Source organism: Antechinus flavipes, chromosome 5 (assembly GCF_016432865.1).
Source record: "Antechinus flavipes isolate AdamAnt ecotype Samford, QLD, Australia chromosome 5, AdamAnt_v2, whole genome shotgun sequence".
NCBI lineage: Eukaryota > Metazoa > Chordata > Mammalia > Dasyuromorphia > Dasyuridae > Antechinus > Antechinus flavipes.
In genome coordinates this window covers 224,351,142-224,372,491 of record NC_067402.1, presented here as the reverse complement: position 1 = coordinate 224,372,491, position 21,350 = coordinate 224,351,142, and the positions used below count along the sequence as shown (strand labels likewise).

At 40.4% G+C, this 21,350-nt stretch overlaps 1 protein-coding gene and 1 pseudogene across 1 annotated transcript; one reads left to right on the top strand and one right to left on the bottom strand.

Annotated features, from left to right (window-relative positions):
* Positions 1 to 6,060: 6,060 nt before the first annotated feature.
* On the bottom strand, positions 6,061 to 14,805 carry KRT8 (keratin 8). The gene is made up of 9 exons (XM_052000965.1): positions 14,382 to 14,805; positions 10,918 to 11,126; positions 10,333 to 10,393; positions 9,597 to 9,692; positions 9,024 to 9,188; positions 8,375 to 8,500; positions 7,429 to 7,649; positions 7,192 to 7,253; positions 6,061 to 6,434 (listed from the first exon to the last, which is right to left on the bottom strand). Exons 1-9 carry the CDS (start codon positions 14,724 to 14,726, stop codon positions 6,259 to 6,261), a joined length of 1,461 nt encoding a protein of 486 aa, XP_051856925.1. The 5' UTR covers positions 14,727 to 14,805; the 3' UTR covers positions 6,061 to 6,258.
* Positions 14,806 to 19,339: 4,534 nt separating this feature from the next.
* Positions 19,340 to 19,437, top strand: LOC127539498 (uncharacterized; annotated as a pseudogene).
* Positions 19,438 to 21,350: the final 1,913 nt, after the last annotated feature.

The window sequence follows — 21,350 nt, the reverse complement described above, 5'->3', positions numbered from 1 at the left end:
GGTGTCATGCTCCTGACTCCCTTGATGTGGAAAGGTGAGTGGAGAAGAAAATCTTTTCGGGTATCCTTCAAAGCTACAGCTAGAGACAAGTTCTTAAACAAGCAGGGAATAAAGGAAATCACAAAAGATAATGTAGATTATTTCTGATCATGTGACTTTGAAAAGTTTTTCACAAAGAAAATCTACTAAGATGGGAATCTGAGAAATGGGGAAAATCTTAGTATCAAATATTAATGTTAAGGGAGAAACAGATAGGGACAGAGAAATAGAGATAGAGATGATCTATAGATATAGTCAAAAACAAAGTGAAATAAGCAGAACTAGAAAAACAATAGGCACAATGGCAACAATATAAATGGAAAAAATCAACCACAAATCCTGAATGATGTGTATTTAAGCCTAACCCAAAGAAGAAATGAGAAAATATAGGTTGCCATTTTATGCAGCCTTACAGAGGTGCGGGTGGGGGGTATAGATATGGAACATTTATGCAACAGATTCAATTGCTGCTTTCAGTTGCGGGGAACTACTTTTTTCCCTCTCTCATTTTCTTTCTGGATATTATAGAGGAGAGATACATTGAGAAAGAAAGATAATGTAAAAACAAAAGGCATTTTAAAAAAATTCTTCAAATATACTGATACTGGGAAGGTAAACTTCCAGGTAAGGTATCAGTAAGTATTTAGGGAAGCTAAAACTCTTTCACTAATACCAGGAGGTAATTATGCATGGCATCAAGAAGACTATACAATGATCAATTCTGATGGACATGGCTCTCTTCAACAATGAGATGATTCAAACCAGTTCCAATTTTCAGTGATGAAGAAAGTCATATATACCCAGAGAGAGACCTGTAGACCACAACACAGCATTTTCATGCTTTTTGTTGATGTTTGCTTGCATTTTGTTTTCCTTCTCAGGTTTTTTTTTTCTTTCTAGATTCGATTTTTCTTGTGCAGCAAGATAACTATATAAATATGAATACATATATTGGATTTAACATAGATTTTAACATATTTAACATGTACTGGACTACCTGCCATCTAGGTGAGGGAGTGGGGGGAAAAAGGGAAAAATTTGGAACAGAAAGTTTTGTAAGAGTCAATGTTGAAAAATTACCCATGCATATGTTTTATAAATAAAAAGTTTAATAAAATAAAATAAGAATGACAAACCACTCTTTGTCAAGTACCTTTGCCAAGAAAACCCTAAATGGGTTTACAAAAAGTTGAACAAGATAGAATCGCAGCAAGGTTAAACCTTGAAGGGAGAACTTCAAAGATGGATAGTATTAAGAGTTGATCACATGGCACAGAGCTGGGAGAATAAAAGATAAGTTTTACAAGTTGACAAGAGTTTGGGGGTATGTAGGAAACAACTGTATTCGCACACTACAACTGAGTAGTTAGATTGAAGCCAGTAGTGAAGGACCCTAAGTGCTATCACGGATGGTATCTTAGGGTCCTTCGCTACTGGCTTCAATCTAACTTTTATATTTTTGTATATATATATATATATATATACCTGGGTTTAATTGTAGCTTGCTTGGAGGAGGTGAGGAAGATAAAAGGGGAAAACAAGAATAAAGTGCTCAGCAGAGACCAAAAGTATAATATACCAGAAATCAAACACACCACATGATGAATATAATATACCAGAATCTTTTTCTATTTTATTTTTTTCTTATTTTGTTAGTTTTAAATAAATAAATTTTTTAAAGGTGTCTATACTTTATTCCTTGGGCAGTAAAGAGTCACTAAAGATTGTACAGGTTAGGAGCAACATTAGGAACAATTCGTTAGGAAGTTTGCTTAGTAAATATTTAAAACACTCCAAAACACAATAAAAGAAATGCAAATTAAAACAACTCTGAGATGAAAAAAGATTGCAGTTCTAAATATTGAAAGGATTATGAGAAAGATGGGTTACTAAAAATACTTTTGGAGGAGCTGTAGAATTGGCCCAATTCTTCTAGAAAAAAATATTTTTAAATTATACAAGAAGTTACCAAACTAGTCCATGTCCTATAACATGAGGATCCCACTGCTGGAATATTACAAGGAAGTCAGTAACATCAAGGGCACATATATAATAATAATAATATTTATATAATACTTTAAAGATTGTGAATCACTTTAAAATACCTCATTTTATCTTCATAATGACCCTGGGAGATAGATGCTATTCTTATTCTCATTTTAGAAATGAGAAAACTGAGCCAGGCAGAGGCTAAGTGACTTGCCTTGTATTAGTTAATAAGTGTTCGAGGAAGGATTTGAACTTGGTTCCTCCCAGCTCCAAGTCCAACACACTATCAAGTTGTCTATTTCAGCACCCTTGGTAGTAGCCACAAAAATAAATAAATAAAGCTAACAACAATAACCAACATTGGAAATAAAGTATCTTCCATCTGACTAATAACCAAACAAATCACAGTATAAGAGTGCAATGGAATATTATGACTCCTTAAGAAACAACATATCAGATTAAACACAGAGAAATTTGGAAAACTTTATACAAAGTTATGCAGAATGAAGAAGACAACTAAAAATATAGTTACATATATCTTATATGTAATATACATTTCACAGTTGTGTGTATTATGTGTATACATATATATACACACATATACATACAAACACACCACATGATGAATATGAAAGATAAAAAGGCAGCAAAACTCAAGACAGACTGCAAAGACAGCATTCAGTAAAATACATGCTCTTCCTTTTAGGAGCGACTACAGGTATTAGATATAATGTGCAATCAGTTTTGTTAAAGTTTTTCTTTGTTACAAACAAGGGTTCAAAGAGGAAAGGGAGAGGAATTATGAAGTAAATGTAATTTTTTAAAAGAGCATCCATTTTTCAATATGGGGTGGAAACAAGCTTATTCAGGCAATGATACAGGGGATGTTCTTACTAGGTCAGATAAGATGAGAGCCTCCAGTTGGTCTGGGAATGGAGGATGGGCCAAGTGTAAGATACTACGGACATACAACTTGGCAATTCATTAGCTATGGAGAATCCAGGAGAAGTAAGAAGACAAGTGAATATGGCTCTCCCCAGCTGAAGAGCCTTGGGGGGCAGGAGGGAAGAAGTTAGGATAATTGTGGTGCCATCAACAGAAAAAAGAGAAGAGAGAGGGAGGAGGAGTTTAAAGGGTGAGATGAGTTCTGTTTTTGACATATTTAATTTGACTTGCCAGCAGGACATCCCAGTGAGGATAGCCAACTGGTAATTAGAAATAGGAGATGGAAGATACGAGGAGAATTTGGAAGTGGAGATATACACAAGATGAACACACAGAAAATAAACAGTTCAAACAATCTCCATATAGAGGATACACCTTTCAAAGAGTATACAAGTCCAACCAATGTAAATGGAGAGAAAGGAGGATGAATAGCTTGGTGGGTTATCATTCAGTCCTGTTAAGTGACACTAGATCCATTTTTCTAGAGATCCAACCCCTTTCCCAGGCTCTGTAATGCCCTAATAGCTCAGGTGGTTAGAGCATGGGACTAAGGAGGTCAGGGTCACAAGTTCAGTCCCCAAAGGGGGTCAGACAGCTTTGTAGAGTCTGAACTGGTGCCAGCTGATTTACAAAGAAATGAGATGAAAAAAAGATTGTCTGCTGGTCACAAAGGAGCCCAGTGAGAAAACAGTGTAGCATGCAATTTACTTCCACACTAGAGAAGAGAAAACTCAAGAATTTTATGACCTCATGAGATGACTCAGTAGCACCATTTTTAAAAATAATATATGTTTTCTTCCAATTATATGTAAAAGCAAATTTCAACCTTCATTTTTTTGTTAATTTTGTTAATTTTGAGTTCCCAATTCTCGCCTGAGATAGAAAACAATCTATATAGAATATACATACTAATATAGAATATACATACTAGGATGCACATAGACCTACAGTCATGTTATGAAAAAATACTAACAAAAAAAGAGAAAGAAAGAAAGATATAGTATGCCTTGGCTTACATTCAGACTCCATCAGTTTTTTCTCTGGAAGTGGATAGCATTTTTCATCATAAGTCCTTCGGAATTGTCTTGGATTTTTGTATTGCTGAGAATGGCAGTCATTCACAGTTGATCATCCTATGATATTGGTACTATGTACAATGTTCTGGTTCTGCTCACTTTATTTTACATCAGTTTATGTCTTTCCAGGTTTTTCTAAAAACATCCAGTTCAGAATTCTATCTTAATCACATACCACACGTTTCTCATTCATTTTTCAATTGATGGGCTCCTCCTAATTTCTAATTGTCACCACTTAAAAATCCACTATACATATTTTTGTACATATAGGTTCTCCTTTTTTGGGGTATTTGTTTGAAGCCCAGACCTAGCAGTGGTATTATTGGATCAAAAGGTACACACAGATATGGTCCTTTGACCATAGTTATAAACTTCTATCCAAAATGGTTGGATCAGTTCACAATTCCATCAACAATACATTAGTGTAACAATTTTACCACACACTTTCCAACATTTATCATTTTCCTTTCCAGTCATATCAGCCAATCTGATAGCTGTGAGGTGCCATCTCAGAACTGTTTTAATTTGCATTTCTCTAATCAATATTGGCTTAGATCACTTTTCCATATCACTGTGAATAGTTTTGATTTCTTCATCTGAAAACTACCTGTTCATATTATTTGACTATTTACCATTTGGGGAATGACTTTGAATCCTTATAAATTTGACTCAATTCTCTATATATTTGAGAAATTAAGCCTTTATCAGAGACACTTGCTGTTTAAAAAAAATTCCCAGTTTTTTTTAATCTCCTCATAATCTTGGCTGTATTGGTTTGGTTTGTGCAAAACCTTTTTAATCTGATATAATCAAAATAGTAGCACCATTTTCCCATATCAAGAACAATGATGTTTAAACCTCTCATGAGAACCAGATCACTGATTAACTCTAGAAAGAAAAGTTGAGTCCCAAAGAAAGTGACTGACCTCCAGAAATGAGCAACTCCACTGAAGACTCACAACTTATGTGGAAATGCAGCGATTTAGTACAGTGTATAAAACACCGACTGAAGTTAGGAAAACCCTAAACTCCAAATCTGGATTGATGTTTATTGGCTTCATAACTCTGGGCAAATTCCTTAATCTCTCAGTCTCAGTTTTCTCTTGTATAAAATGGGGATGATAGCATCTATTTTACAAAATTGTGATCAAATGGCGTAACATATATAAAGGGCTTCATAATCCTTACAGCAACTGGGTGGTGAAATGGATAGATAACATGCTGGGCAGAGGGTTTAGAAAACCATCTTCTTGAGTTAAAATCTAGCCTGAGGCATTTACTGTATGACTCTGGGAAAGTCTCTTAAGCCTGTTTGCCTCAGTTTCCTCTTCTGTAAAATTAGCTGGAAAAGGAAATGGCAAACACCCCAAATGGAGTCATGAAAAACCAGGCACAATTTAAGCACCTGCACAACATTCCTTCAAATACTATATAAATGCTATTTTTATTATTAGATAGTTGGGTGGATTCCTACTTTACATAACTTACCACTTAGGGATGATAATTTAATTGAATTGAATTATTGGATGTCAGAGCTAGATGGGTTTGGATTGTTTTTTTATTTTTTTTGCTGAGGCAATTGGGGTTAAGTGATTTTCCCAAAGTCAGATAACTAGAAAATGTTATGTCTGAGGTCACATTTGAACTCAGGTTCTCCTGATTTCATGGCTAGTGCTCTATAAACTGAGCCATCTAGCTGACCCACTAGATGGGTTAATTTAGTCAAAAATTTTTCTTTTATTGATGTAGAAACTGAAGTCCAAAGAGAGAAGTAAAGTAATTTAATTGATGTCATTTGGCTAAGAAGTCACTAAGCTTTCATTCAGATCCAGACCTTGATACTAAATCCAGTATTCTTTACACAATTGTAATCATAATGGTAATAGAGTAGGATGAGGAAGGAGGAAGGATGCTCTTAAGTACATATATATAGCTTCAAATTCCATAAAGTAACCTCTTCCTCCACTACTTTCACTCCCCCCCTCCAAAAAAAAAAAAGAAACAGCATGGATTAAATTGAAATAAAATGGTTTTTATTTCCAAAAACACAATTTTTTTCAAGGCAAAAGCAAGGAACCCAGTCAGGGTACAATAAAAAGTAAGGCTGGGATTTATCATGCAGAGATCTTCAATCTCTCCCCCTGCCCCATCTTCCTTTGGATAGGAGTACATTTGGAAGGGGTGGGCTTTGAAGGTCTAAGACGACCTCTCATTTGGACAGAACATCTGATGACTCAGACACCAGTTTTCCATCTCGAGTCTCAATCTTCTTCACCACCACAGCCTTACTGACTCGGCTGTAAGAGGTGGGAGAGGTCTGGTAGGAACTTAGCCCATAGCTGAGGCTAGGAGAGACGAGACTTCCGTAGCCAGAGCTTAATCCAGCTGAAAAAGAAGGTGACCACGTTACTATTTTGCTAACACAATCTTATTCCCTTTTCCCAGATCCACATCTCACACTCTTTTCCAACCCTCCAGAGCCTTCTCTATTCCTGTATCATTCACTGATGTCATCTGTTCAATACTAGTTCTCTTGACTTACTACTATATACCAAGTACCATCTCATTTCCATTAGACTGATAACTAACCAGAGGCAGGACTCCTGTCTCCTGAGATTTCATTGGATTCCTATGGCTTAGCACAGTGTCTAGCACAAAGCAAGAACTTAATAAATGTTTATTGATTGAGTCACTCTTACTGAAAGAATGGGTTTAAATAATAATAACCAATTGCCCTTAATAAATATTTGTTAGTTTGATGGTTTGGCTTCTTCTGACTCCCACCCTCAACCCTAAAAGTGTCAGAATTCTCTGGACAATTATTTTGCAAGTACCTAGAGGGAAAGGACTGCTTTACCTTGCCTTTATATCCCCAACATTTATCCCAGTACTTGGAATATTGACTTGACTGATTTGACAAAGGTTAAGATGGAATAAGGTAAGTATAGAGGAGAGGGCTCTGAGTTGGGGAGAAAGGATTGTGGGTACTAGGGCTCACAACAACCTCCTGAACCTAGAGTTGAAAATCAAACCCTTGAATTCTAGACGTTTGAGTCTCCTTTACTTCCAACACGTCTCATCCTAGAAAAGCATTCCATTGTACATCTTTGCACCCACAACCCGCTTCTTCCCACACACTTACATGAGTAGTCTCTACTGGTGGTCTTGGTGTGAATACTCAGGTTCTGCATTCCAGACTCGAGTCTGTCCAAAAAATAGATAAGGTTAGTATTGAGGGGTACCCGGTCATTTCTCTACTAACTTTCTTTCATGAGAATTCTTCCGTCCCTTATGTCCAAAAGACTACCATCATTCAGGTGGAATTATGAGGGTAGATGACACTACTGTGCCCTCCCTATGGCTGGTTCCCCATGTTTACCTGCTCTCCTCTCCCTCCAGCAGCTTCCTGTAGGTGGCAATCTCAATGTCCAGAGCCAGCTTGACATTCATCAGCTCCTGGTATTCACGCAGCTGGCGGGCCATGTCCTGTTTGGCTCTCTGCAGGGCACTTTCCAGCTCAGCCAGCTTGGCCTGGGCATCTTTGATAGCCAGTTCTCCACGCTGCTCTGCATCAGTGATGGCGGCTTCAAGGGAGGCTCTCTGTGGAAATCCAAATTGGTGAGCTAAGCGGGGTCAGGAACTCTGCCAACAACACTTCTTCCCTCTCTCAACTTCTCCTCCCAGTCTAATAGGGCCAGGTGAGCCACTGAAATTTGTGCAAAGAAAGCTTTCCACTGGACTATTGGTTTCCCCCTCAAATAAGATAATATTTGTAAAAACTTTAGTAACAGTGTCTGAGCCCACAGTAGATTTTTAATAAATGCTTTTGCCCTCCCTCCATCACCCCAAAATGAGAATTCTGGAAGGTGAAAAGATTTGAAAAGTTTGATCTCTTCCCTCATCACCTTAACCCATGCTAATTTAATTGCCCCAATGTCCCTCCTGATCCTAATCACGTCCCAAGACTTACTGGATCACTCCAACCTCAACTTCCAATCTTCCCTTTAACTTGAAGATTCTCAACAAAATGAGAGAACTACTTGCTCTTCTTGTATGACCTCATCTATTGTTTTCCATCCTTCAAGAAGCTTTTGTTTTTTAAATCAATTCTCCCAAACTCAATCCTTTCCTCATTGCTTTAGCACTACAGTTCAGATGTTTGGGCAGCCTCCTCAATCAGGCTTGGAAGTCCTCCTCCCTCTGGAATTTCATTGCCCACCCATCTCTCACTCACATCTGTATCTCTCTGACAGCCTTTCTCCAACTCCAAAAGTTGGGAATTGTAGATGAGAGAAGTGGTTGCAAACTCTTTACCAGCCACTCACCTGGCCTTTGAGTCCCTCAATCTCAGCCTGAAGTCTGTTGATATTCCTGGTCATCTCAGCGATCTCCGTCTTGGTGTGGCGAAGGTCATCTCCGTGTTTCCCAGCCAGAGTCTGCAGTTCCTCATACTAGGGGAGAAAAAGAGATAAGAAAGGCTGCCCTTTACAGATTCCCAAGTCCCAGAGAACCTTGACCTCCCTGGCTCACTCATCTAACTCTTCCAGCCCTATTTCATTGCAAGTTTTTCTTTCTGTTTGCAAGTGAGTTGATGTTTGTGAATGCTTAGCACAATACCTAGCACATAGCAGCACTTAAATGCTTACTGACTAACCCTTACTCTGTAGGAGTGGGTTTAAATAACAATAAGAATCGACTCATATTTCTGCTGCGTTTTAAGGCTAACAAATATCTTGTCCCACAACACCACATGTAGTAAAATGTGCAAGGATTATTTTCTTCATTTAATAGTTGAGGGAACTGAGGCCCACAGAGAGGAAGTGACTGACCTTGGAGTCATCCAGTTTATAACTATCAGAGATGGATTTGAAACTCTTCACTACATGGGGAAAAGCAGCTCTTTTAGGAGCTGTCCTTGCTGTTGGAGATAGAATAGAAAGTTTCCCTTCCCTCAATGTCTTTCCCTTTACTCACCTTGATCTGATACATGCTCTCAGCCTCAGCCCGGCTGCGGTTGGCAATATCCTCATATTGGGCTCGGACCTCAGCAATAATGCCGTCCAGATCCAGGGAGCGGCTATTGTCCATAGACAGGACCACAGAGGTGTCTGAAATCTGGGACTGCAATTCTCGTATTTCCTAATATGAAGAATAAGATGACTGTCAACATTGTCTTCCCAGGACCCAGAATTCCTGTTATACAGAAGAATGTTTCACAGGAGACATTCTTAGAAAGCCTTGGGAAAGAGAGAGGAGCAAGTCAAGAGAGAGGAATAGTTGTTAAATGAGGGGACAGAAAGAGTCCCTCCAGAGGGAAAGGGCTATAGTTGAAAGGTTTAGAATATAAGGTAGATATGAAAAGAAACCAGACAGGAAGATGAAAGACCTAAGGGAAAAGTCAACTTTTTTCAATATTTTTCATCTCTAGACATATGCTTAGGAATTGGAAGTAGAAAAGTGGGGGACGAGGTGGGAAGAGTATGGCTGGCTTCTAAGGGGAGTCTCATCCAACAGACACATGCCCTCCACCAGTACCCAATAACTTACTTCTTCATATAGCTTCCTGAGGAAGTTAATCTCATCAGTCAGGCCTTCCAGACGAGACTCCAGTTCTACCTTGTTCATATAGGCTTCATCTACATCCTGGAAGGGAGGGAAGCTTGTGTCACTAACCCCAGAACCATTTATATACAGCCAGAGATTCTTTATCCCACCATCAGCCATCAGGTTTCATTAAGAACAATAAACTATCCTGATCTTTCCCCTGTCCCACCCTTCTTTCTATTTAGTGATGAATACCTTTCCTCCAGCACACTCTTTGCAGGAAGCCTTTTCTACCTACCTCTCCTCCCAACTAAGACCTGTGGCCTCTTTACCATATGCATTCTCATCCCCACCACCACCAATTAAAGGAATTGCTAATAGCCCCTCAAAAACTTGTTGAATTAATTAGTAAATGCTCATGAATGGATGATGGATGGATGGATACATGATGCCTTATCTTCTTTATCAGTCTAGTAGATCCTGTAGTACAGGACCTAGTCCCATCCTCCCTTGAGATGCCCAATTAAGGTCTATCTATAGTAACTCTTGGCACTGGGGTATATAGACTATGAATGTCTTTCCTTCCTGCCCCTTACTACCCCAATCTCCCTTCTTCCTCTGTATGAAGCCCTCTGTGAGAAACATAAGGTAAGGATAGGAAGACACCCCTCTAAAGGTCTCTCACATATATGTATGTGTGCACACACTCACACTTTTATCCCACAGCAATCCCTCTCACCTTTTTAATGAGAACAAAGTCATTTTCCATTTCTGTCCGCTTATTGATCTCTTCTTCATACCTGTTGGGAGAAAGAATATAGAGTTACAGAATTGACAGACTAGAGTAGAAAACTGAACTGAAATCTAGGGAAGACAGAACTAGTTGCATTCATAATGAGGAAAGGGTTGAAAAGGTCATTTGTCCCTCTGTCCCATAATCCTCTCTGAATCACCTTCATAATTGATTACCAGTCAGATTAGAACACAGGGTATGGAGTATTCTTCTAAGAATAAAAAGGGGGAGGTAGGGAATAAGACAGTTAAGGTGTATCAGGCTGCATGCAAGAGAGAAATGTTAAATAAGACTCTTTAGGGGAACTGGTGAAAGAGAACAGAGTACCATGGAAACTCAGAATAGAAGTCCAGAAACTCAATGACCTCTTGTGGGAAATTTTTGCCCAAAATTATTTGGGAAAAATTCTTCTGCCCAATTCCAAATTCCTGGACAGGACATGTGGATTCATCGAATGTAGGGAGCTTCAGATAAGGAGAATATCCCACCCACACCTCTGAGTCCAAGAAGTGTCTCCCTCCTAGTTCTCACTTGTTTTTGAAGTCTTCCACAAGGCCCTGCATGTTGCCCAATTCCACTTCAAGCTTCAGTTTCTCCTGCCCCAGGGAGTCCAGCTGCCTTCGAAGGTTAGCAATATAACTCTCAAACATGCTGTCCATGTTGCTCCTAGAAGTCTTCTGCTGCTGGAGGAGGCTCCATTTGGTCTCCAGCATCTTATTCTGCTGTTCTAGGAAGCGTACCTGGATGGGGAAAGAGAAGAGGTGTTCATACCACAATCACTAGGAGCAAGAGATTAAGTAGGAGAAAGTCAATTGCCCCCAGAGGAATAGCCACCCTCAGCCCTCATCCCCATTTCACATTGCATATACTGTCAGTTCAGCTAATGTAATGGTTAAGTATGCTGAACTGCTTTTTCTTTCTTTCTTTGCTCTTTTCTCTTTCTGTTCTTATTTTCTATTGTAAAGGATAAGGAAGGCTGAGGAGAGAGGGATCTATTTAGAAGTGAAAGTAATATAAAAATAAAAATTATCAATTATTTTTGACATTTATTTTGACATTATTTTTTACTTTTAAACAGCTAAATCAGGGACTGATGAGCCATTTATTATATTATCCTGGGACTGGTTTTCTGTCTGTTTTAAGGCTAGAAAGATGAAGGGGAAAAGAAGTGACAACATTCAAGGGTTGTCAAGCTGCCAACACCCAAAGAGTGAACCCCCAATTATTCTAGGATGAGTGAGTAAAAGTGAAATGAAGATATTTTGACTCTAATCCTGAGTCAGTCATTAGCTAGCAGAACAAGTAAAATCTGGTGTAAATTAGTTTTCTTCTCTTAACCTCATTTTCCTCATTTTTAAAATAAGAATAATATCTATGGTCCCCTTCCATTTTATTTCATTTAATATCCATCCTGTCCTCTGTCATATAGGAATGGCATTCTCCATAGTATAGTAGAAAGAATGCTGGGTTTGGAGTCAGAGGCCCTGGGTTCAAAATCTGACTCTCTTATTTGATTTGGGGCTTGCTATTCAACTTTCTGTAAAATATCATTAGGGGCAGCTAGATGGTGCAGTGAGGAGAGCAGTAGTCCTGAACTCTGGAGGATCTGAGTTCAAATCTGACGGAGTTACTAGTTATCAGCTGAATGATCCTGGGCAAGTCACTTAACCCCAACTCAGAAAAAATAAATAATAAATAAAATAAAGATATCAGTTGATTTAAAAGTCCCTTCTGGCTCTAGGATAGGATAGGAAGATAGAAAAAGTTACCGCTAATCTGATTCTTTCTTCTTCCCTTCAAAAGCTTAATTAGGGATGTCAGAGCACTCTGCATTCACTTTGCTGCATATTATTATATATTGTAGCTAAGTGTTAAGCATGTTGCACAACTAGATGGTAGGCTAGTTTCACCTCTTATCTAAACTTTGCATCTTGTCCACTTAATAAAAAAGGCTGTTCAGTAAACATTTGTTGAATTTCAAAAAATCCAGGAACCTTTAATTCCAGTTGGTGATTACTCAGTGTAAAAGTAAGACTTTTCTTTTCTGCTCCTAAATGTGTCTTTAAACCCAAAGGCAGGATATCTTAATGACTTTAGGCAAATCAAGACAGATTATAAAGTATTAATTCCTAGAGAACAGGTGAAAAATGAGACAGTGGGACAAGGTCAGAAGAGGTTATGAGTTACTCTTCGAACTCAATACTTTCCAACTCTCCTCCAACTGTAGTTTTAAAGGAAGATAAGAGACAAAAGTCAGAGTCACTGGGAAGGTTTGATGAACTAGGTATATGGGCCAAGGTACCACATGCTTTCTAGAAATTCCTGTTTTCCCCCCATCTAACTGAGAGACAGTAGCTAACTGAGGATATTTCTCATATCTTAACTATAATTTCATAATTTTATAAACTTATATGGGACAGGATGGGCTCTACAAAAATAGAATTATTAGTTCTTGAAGGCTTTATAATCCAGCCCAACCTTACATACACACACACACACACATACACACACACACACACACACACACACACACACACACACACACACCCCTTCTTTTTCCACAATGCCACCCAGAAGAGTCAGCAGGGAAAATACCAATTCACAAACTCTCAGAGCATGGGGACCCCTGAGACTGACAAAACCTGCCCTGAAATTAGGGAAGGAAGATGGAATAGTATGGGGTCCAAACTCAATGGTTGGGATGAGGGGTGGGGAAGGTACAGAGAAAGAAAAAAAAGGAAAAGTTATTGGTTTAGATTTTATCACAAAGCCATAAACTTTGGAAATTAATGAGCACTAAAATCAAATATGTCTGCCCACCCCTAGACTTTGAATCCCGGATATAGGATAGGGGGTTGCCCACACCCTATTTGGGCTCATTGCCAAGTGGAAATTCAGGGTGTGGCTCATTCTTCATGGGCTATCTGAGGAGGGGTATGAATCCCAGAGAGGGCCACAGTGATATAGATTAGGATAGAGCTGTAGTGTTGAGTCAGAGAGATCTGCTCCCTCCCACCTTGGGCCTTGACTTAGAAAAAGTCACCTAAACCAAATTAAGATGTTCAGTTTCTTTATCTATAAAATGAAGGAATTGGAATAGCTAGATTTCTAAAATCCTTGAAATCTAAATTTCTAAAATCTAAAATACTAACTCTAAACATAAGACTGAAGAGGAACAAGACCCCACCTAGAACAGAGGATTATTTAAGACAAAGAGACATATACTTTTTAGGAGCTTTTTAGGACAAAGTTCTATGTTCTCAATAAAGACTAGTTTAATTGAACTGGTTTCTGCCACCTACTAAAATCCTACTAATCACCCACACACACACACCTGCAAGAAACTGGATAGGAAACTTCCGGAAAGTTAGTTCTGAGCTGGGGGTTAAGAATAATGAAGGTTTTTCCACTCCTTTCTAGGTTTCCTCTCACTTTATAGTTGTGGGGACAGTCCTCTGGCCCAAAAATAAGACAGTCAGCCCCGTTCTAGAGCCTTGGGTCTGAGAGGTATCAGTAGTTTAGGGGCTCCAGGAGGAAGCAAGGGGCAACATCACAAATGATCCAAAAGCATGCAAATTCCTCTCCCAGCGGTCATCTCAGCTGAATTCCCCCTTCCCCTCCGCCTCCATAAACACCTTTCCCTTCCCCCAACGCAAGAACACTAGATCAGTGACTCATCTGGAGGTGAGGGCAGTGCCCGGGGAGGGGGAGGGAGCGTAGTGTTCTGCCAAGATTATCGGGCAGTGTCCACCACCAAAGGAAGTTCAGGAAACGGAGTGTCCATCAGAGGAGTGGGAAGAAGCTAAAAAGAGAGGCGCACCTGGAGAAGAGGGTAGATCGGGGATACAGGCATCCGTCCCATCTGGTATTCGGAAGCCAGCCCCAGAGGAATATGCCTCCAACTGGGAGTCCTGGGTGCTTCCACAACATGCTTCCAGGGCATCAAGTTTTTACATATCTATAATGACCTGAGCTGAGCTCCCCCACAAACTCACCTTATCGATGAAGGAGGCAAACTTATTGTTGAGGGTCTTGATCTGCTCCTTCTCCTGGGTCCTCACGGCCTGGATGTTGGGGTCCAGCTCCAGCTTCAGGGGGCTCAGGAGGTTTTGATTGACTGAGACCGCGGTGATCCCGCCGACCCCACTGCTGCCGCTACCGAAGCCCATGCCTGTACCGATCCCGAATCCGGATCGGTAGCTACTGCTGCCCCCCACTCGAGAGAAGGAGGATGTGCTGATGCGGGAGCTGGGGCCGCTGGAGTAGGAGCGGCTGCTAAAACTCCGGGGGCCGGAGGTAGAGACCTTAATGGTCCTGTGAGTGGTCGACCTGATGGACATGGTGAGGACCAGAGGAACAAATAGCAAGACCCCGAAGTGGTGAGCAGTTCAAAGACAAGGTGGAAGGAAAACTCCCAAAGCTGCTACCTTTATACGGCTTGTGCCCTACCCGGGGGAGGGAAAGGGGAGCGGAGGGAGGAGACTAGGGAAGGAGCTGCACCTGAGTGGCTGAGGTCCTAGGGGGCCGAACTTAACCTGACACCTACCTCCTCGGGTAGGACTCAGGTGGGGGCAGCAGAGAGCCAAACTATGGGGCCAGGCAAGGGACCGCAGGGGGCCGAATTATACCCCCTAGACATCTGGGAATTCAAAAAAATAAAAATCAGAACCTGTTAGAGTGGAAAGTGACCCTAGAAGCCACGTCAAGCTCCAGATTGGTGAAAGAGATTTGTCCAAGTGTACACAAGAAGCTGGTGACCAAGCAGTGACTGGAACCCAAGTGTCTTAAGTCATGTATCCTTTCCCACTATACCATACTGTCTCCCAAAGAATTCTAAGCATCATTCTCACTCTAAAATAATCAAGAAAGCATAAAAAGGAAGGAGACCTCTCTCCTTCTCCCCTTTCCCTCTTTTTCTTTCTTTATTTCTAATAGTATTTTATTTTTCTAAATACTTGCAAAGAAAGTTTTCAGCATTCACTTTTGCAAAATCTTTCCCTTTCTCCCTTCTCCCTTCATTCTCTTCTCTTCATAGGTTGAGATTAAAGGATAGGATTTTATGGAACAAGAAATCATAGAATTAGATCTGAATTAGACTTTAGAGGTCATTGAATCCAATCCCCTCCTTTTATAAGCGAAGAAACTGAGTCACAGTGAGGGGAAATGACCTGCTCTTATTCTCACAGGTAGTGAACGGTAAAATTAATTTCTAATTCCACTGCTTTTTTCTGTATAATATACTATTGTTGTGAATGGGGAGTAAACCCGGCAGCTGCGTCAGCCATTTAGGTATGCACACTCATCCAGTGTCACCCAGTTAGAACGCAGAGTATATGAGTTTCAGAACTAGGCTACTGTTTGAAGTCAAGTACCCCTTACCTCATCAGTGATACCATTGTTTCTCCTTTATTTGCAAGATAAGATAAGATCCAAAAAGACAAGGAATTCCTTTTTTTTCCTTAGATCTCACTTCAGTTCCTGGGGCCTAGATAACTAGAGAAAGGCTTAAACAGAGAATGTGAGACAAAGAGGACTTGGCAGGCAGATGGAGAGGGAGCTCGGCACGGAGGCAAAAAGACAGGGGTAGGAATCACCCCTGAAAGAAGGGCAGGAGCTTCCTTCTAAGGCGTGGGGAGCTTATACTTCCTCAAAGATTCATCCCCACACATCAGAGACAGGACTAAGTTAAGGACACGGCAGAATGCCAAAGAGTCCCAAGCTTCTTACTTTCTCCCCTGCTGTTTTCTCAGATCCCAGTTCTGACCGGAAAAAATCAGAGAAGTTTCTTACACCTGTCTCCCAGAGCTCATTATCAGGAGTGAGTCACCTAGGCAAGTTGGAGCAGGACAGGCACCTGCTAATAGGGGTGGCAAAGGGCTTGGTTGCCCGAGGCTGGGTTGAATGGGGTTAGGTTGGGCTGGGCTGAGGTGGAGAAGGGCAAGAGGTTTGATTCCTAAGGGTAAGAATTCTAGAAGCCATTAATTACTGGGTGAGGCTCAGTTTCATAAAAGTAACTACAGAAGTATAGACTGAAGCCAGGAGAATTCTCCGTTAGAAAATGATCTAGATCAAATTCATTTTTACAGATGAATAAAATAAACCTCAAGGTCACACAGCTGTTGAATGGCAGAATGAGGATTAGAACTCGGGTCTTCTCAACATTAGTCCACTTAGTACTTTGTACTTTGGTTCTTTTTTTGACTGGGCAACATAGACGCCTCCTCCAGGCACCCAGACAATAAGGGCACTCTCTTCCCGAATCCTGACCCAGATCCTTCCGAGAAGGGGTCCTGCTTCAACAGCTCTAAAGGAGTCAAACCATCCAGTTATGACCACTTTAAACTGGAAATTTATTCGCTTGGCCCCACAAATTCCTGGGTCCCTCCCAAGTGAGAGTGCTGAATATGTTTTATACACCCACACCCAGTCCAACAGAGGAGTGAGAATACTCTTTTTTCCATCCCTACAGAAAGGAGGAGGGGGGTAGGCATTGGGCCAGGTCTGGGCAAGAAGAAGCCGGAAGTAAGAAGGAGCTGGTCAGACAGGTAGGGCAGCTGTGTGGGTGGGAAGAAAGAGAGAGAGGCTGTAGTCGGGAACTCCAGGGACAGTTAACCACTTCCCCCCCTTCTCCCATATTGCAATCTACAGAAATTGTAGATTTCTAAAGAGAAAATGAGATGGGGGAAGAGGGCTTCTGTGGGAAATGCAATTTCCTCATCCTGCTCATTGCCAAACCCCATTTGGGAGTTCAAACACCTGAATTTGATTCTCCACAGCTAAAACCCACATACACACTCAGACACACACACACACACACACACACACTTATGGTGGACTGAGTGGGGAGGAGAGAAGAACCACATAATTAGAACATAAGGAACCCCAGTGCTCCCGGGTCATTTTCAAAAATCTTTGCTCCCTTAACTAGAAAATGAAGCCTCATAGTCTTCAGAGGGAAGCAGGAGAATAGAACATGTTTATTTGCATGTGTTTGCATATTGTGTCTCACTTGAATATAAATTTCTTGAAAGTCAAAAAGCAGCCAGCCCTCCCCAGTCCTTCAACCAAATTTCCTTTCAATGTCCCTCACACCCTATTTCTCCTACTACTCGGGTCTCCTCTCCTTCCTGACCCGAACACAGCTGTAGGAGCAGGGGGTGTGTTCTTGGTAAAAGTTTTGGAGTCACCTGGATCATAAAGATCATCATAGGATCATAGATTCTGAGCCGAAAGAGACCTTCCAAACCATTTAATTCAAACCCTTCATTATACAGATGAGGAAACTGAGGCTCACAACAATGAAGTAGCAAAGTTTAGGTGTCAAAATCATCCTAGGGACTCGAGAGGAGGAAGGGAATTACAATTTATGTAGTACCATATGCCAGTCTCTGTGCTGGTATTTCATTTGATCCTTTTTAACAATGCTGTAAGTTATCCCCATTTTACAGCTGAGGAAAATGAGCTAGTCAGAGTCTCAGGTTGGATTTGAACTCAAGCCTTCTGTCTCCAGGCTCAACACTTGGTGCTCAGAGACATCTACTTCTTCTCAGAGACCCTCATTTTTCAGATGAGGAAGCTGAGGCCCCTAGAAGTAAGGAGTTCTTAGACTCTCTAACTCCATACTGCCCCACTGAAAGGGCAGCATTTGTTTTCGAAGGGGAGAAAGACCATACATGAAAGTCCCAGGGGAAGAGCCTGGTGGAGAAATAGGAGATGCTCCAATATAGACTTAGAAGGAGGGGAGAGTTAGGGAGAGTCAGACAAGTAGATAGAGAGCTCCTTTTAAGGGTCTCTCTCGGTCTCTGTGGGCTGGGCTGAGCTGGGCAGGCTAAGACAGAGAAGAGCATCAGAACAAAAGGAAAAAGATTATGAAATGATTGACTACAGAAAAAGACTTCCCTGATTGTTTTCTGGAATCAAAGGAGAACCTTCTTCCCTGGGGAACTTGGAAAATAATGAGGTAGGGGAGGGGGGACAGCATGATAAGTTCAGCCCCAAAGCCTTAGGAGCTCTGCAACACCTCAGAAGCATTGCTCAAGGCATCCAGATAATCACTTAAAACTCTTGACAATTTGCATCCATAATTATTACATTCCTTCTCTTCATACACTCACACATTCTGTCCTTTCCAGCCAGTCAGATGCATTAGATATTCCCTAAACTTTCATGGAGGAATGCATTCCTCCATGACGCTTTAACTTCTTATCTGTGCCATCTCCCATACCTTGCAATGTTCTCCCTCCAGACCTCTTGGAATCTCTGATGAAATCCCAAATTCTCCAGGAGGCCTCCCCTATAAAATCCCCTCCCAGCTCTCTCTCTATATCATATGTGCATCCAGTTATTCCCCTTTAGGTTGGGGGCTCCTTGACTGCAGACATGATGATGAGGATAACATTTATCTAGAACTTCCTATGCACCAGGCACTGTATCAAATGCTTTATAATTATTATATCATTTGAGCCTCACAACAACCCTGGGAGGGTAAGTACTGCTATTATTAGCCTCATTTTAGGGAAACTGAGGCAACAAGGTTAAGTAACTTGCCCAGGATCACGCAGCTAATAAGTGTCTAAAGCCAGATTTGAAGTCAGATCTTCCTGATTTCAGATCTAGCAATTCTATGTAGTGTACCTCGGGATCAGTCCACCAAAAGCATTTAATAAAATGATTGTTGATTGACTGATTAGACTTCCTTCAAGATTCCTTCAAGATTTGCTCAAGTTGCTACTTTTCCTCATAAAAGTTCTTCCTCAGCTCCATAGTTGTCAGTTCTTTCCAACCATGCAACTACCAGTGAGGAAACTCACAAATTATTTTTTTAAACAATTCGGACTGGCACTAAGGGTATGAAAAATGGAATGACTTTCCCAGTGTCATACATTTCCTATGTGTCCAAGGCAGGACGTTCTACTTCAGAGGCCAGTTCTATTCAAACTCTACTACATGGCTTCTTCTCAAATTGACAGCACATATGCTAAAATTGGAATAATACAGAAAAGATTAGCATAACAGGATGACAAGCAAATTCTGGGAGCATTCCATATTACTACTGATTGTCCTGGTTTCCTGTAAGTCACAACTAAAATCTCACCTTTCTCAGCAAGTTCCAAACTCCTCCTAATTCTAATGCTCTCCTTCTGTTAATTACTTCTGTTAAATACTTCCTGTATAAAGTTTACTTTGTGTATATTTGTTCCAATGTTATCTCTTAGGAGATTGTAAATTCCTGAAGAGCCGAGATTGTCTTTTGCTTCTTTTTGTATCCTTAACACTTAGCACAATGCCTGACACATAGCAGAGGACTGATAAATGTTGATTGATCGATTATTTACTTTTGAAAACAGTCTGCGTGTGGCTCTCTTCAACAGAGATGATTCAAGACAGTTCCACTCGTTCAGTGATGAAGAGAGCCCTCAACACCCAGAGTGAGAACCATGAGAAGTGTGAAACACAACATAGCATTCTCATTCTCTTTGTTGTTATTTGCTTGCATTTTGGTTTTTTTTTTTCCTTAGTTCTTCTTTTTCTTCCTTCTTGATCTGGTTTTTCTTGTGCAACAAAATAACTATAAATATGTATACCTATATTGGATCTAACTTGTATTTCAATATATTTAACATGTATTGGACTATCTGCCAGCTAGGGGAGAGGATGGGGGAGGGAAGGAGGGAACATTTGGAACAAAAGGGTATGCATGGTCAATGTTGGAAAAATTACCCATGCATATGCTTTGCAAATAAAAAGTTTTAATAATAATAATAAAAAAGAAAACAGTAGTCAGCTCTTTGAGAATTTTAGCTAGTTTTCCCTGAACTCCTTTATCAGGACCTTACATGCTCATTAAATTGAATCAAAAAATGATGATAAAGAAAGGTTTTATCTATGTATTTCTGTAGGATTGGCCAGAGCAAGGATTTGAATTCCCAATGCCTAATATATAGCAAGGGTTTTTTGTTTTTGTTTTTTTTCCTTTTGAGGCAATCAGGGTTAAGTGACTTGCCCCTAATAAGTATCAAATGTCTGAGGTGGGATTTGAACTCAGGTTCTCCTGACTACAGGGCCAGTGCTCAGTCCACTCCACTACCTAGCTACCCCTAAAATAGATAAGCTTTTAATAAATACTTGATTGAAGAAAAGGCAGATAGGACATACATACAAGCAAAGGATTGGAGGGTAAAGTTACAGAGATGGAAGATTAGAAGAGGAATCACATTTAACTGAGGAAGGAAGAGAAGAAATCTCCAATGAGGATCACTGTTCTAGCAATCATTCAGGAAAGCCTTCATACAAAAGGAATTTCTGCAGTTGAAATGATTTCCTGCCCCTTGTGCCAACTTAGAACCCCATACACTATCCTATACACCTAGTTAAAGCCCCTCTTGCCCTCCATATTTCCCTTCCACCTCTTAATCCTTCCCATCTTGTATTATATGCCTGAAATACTGTCTTCTTCCTGTCTAATCCCTAAATTGTCTTCTTCCCATAATTTTATGCACACCTCCTTAATTCAGATTGTAGACACTGGATTGTGGAGGCAAGAGACTTGAGTTTAATTGTGTTTTCTACCACAAACAAGTGACTTCAGTTTTCTTTTCCATAAAATGGTTGATCTGGCTACTTATTGAGCCACAGAATCATAGTATCTCAGAATTGAAAGAGTTCTCTGTGCCATCTACTATTGACCAGGAGCCCCCTGTATAGCATTCAATTTGTACTGGGTGCTTCCTATTTGAAAGGCACCAAGCTGGGAGCCAAAGAGAAAAATGTCACACACCTTTTAGGAGCTTATAGTCAAATGGGGGTTTTGATATGTACACAAGAGAATTATGCTATGAAATAGAAAAAGTCCTCTAGGAAAATTTGAGGAGGGTGGAGAACAAGAAATTTGATATAGATTAATACATGTGTAATCATGCAAAACATATTTCCATATTAGCCATGTTGCAAAAGAAAACACAGAT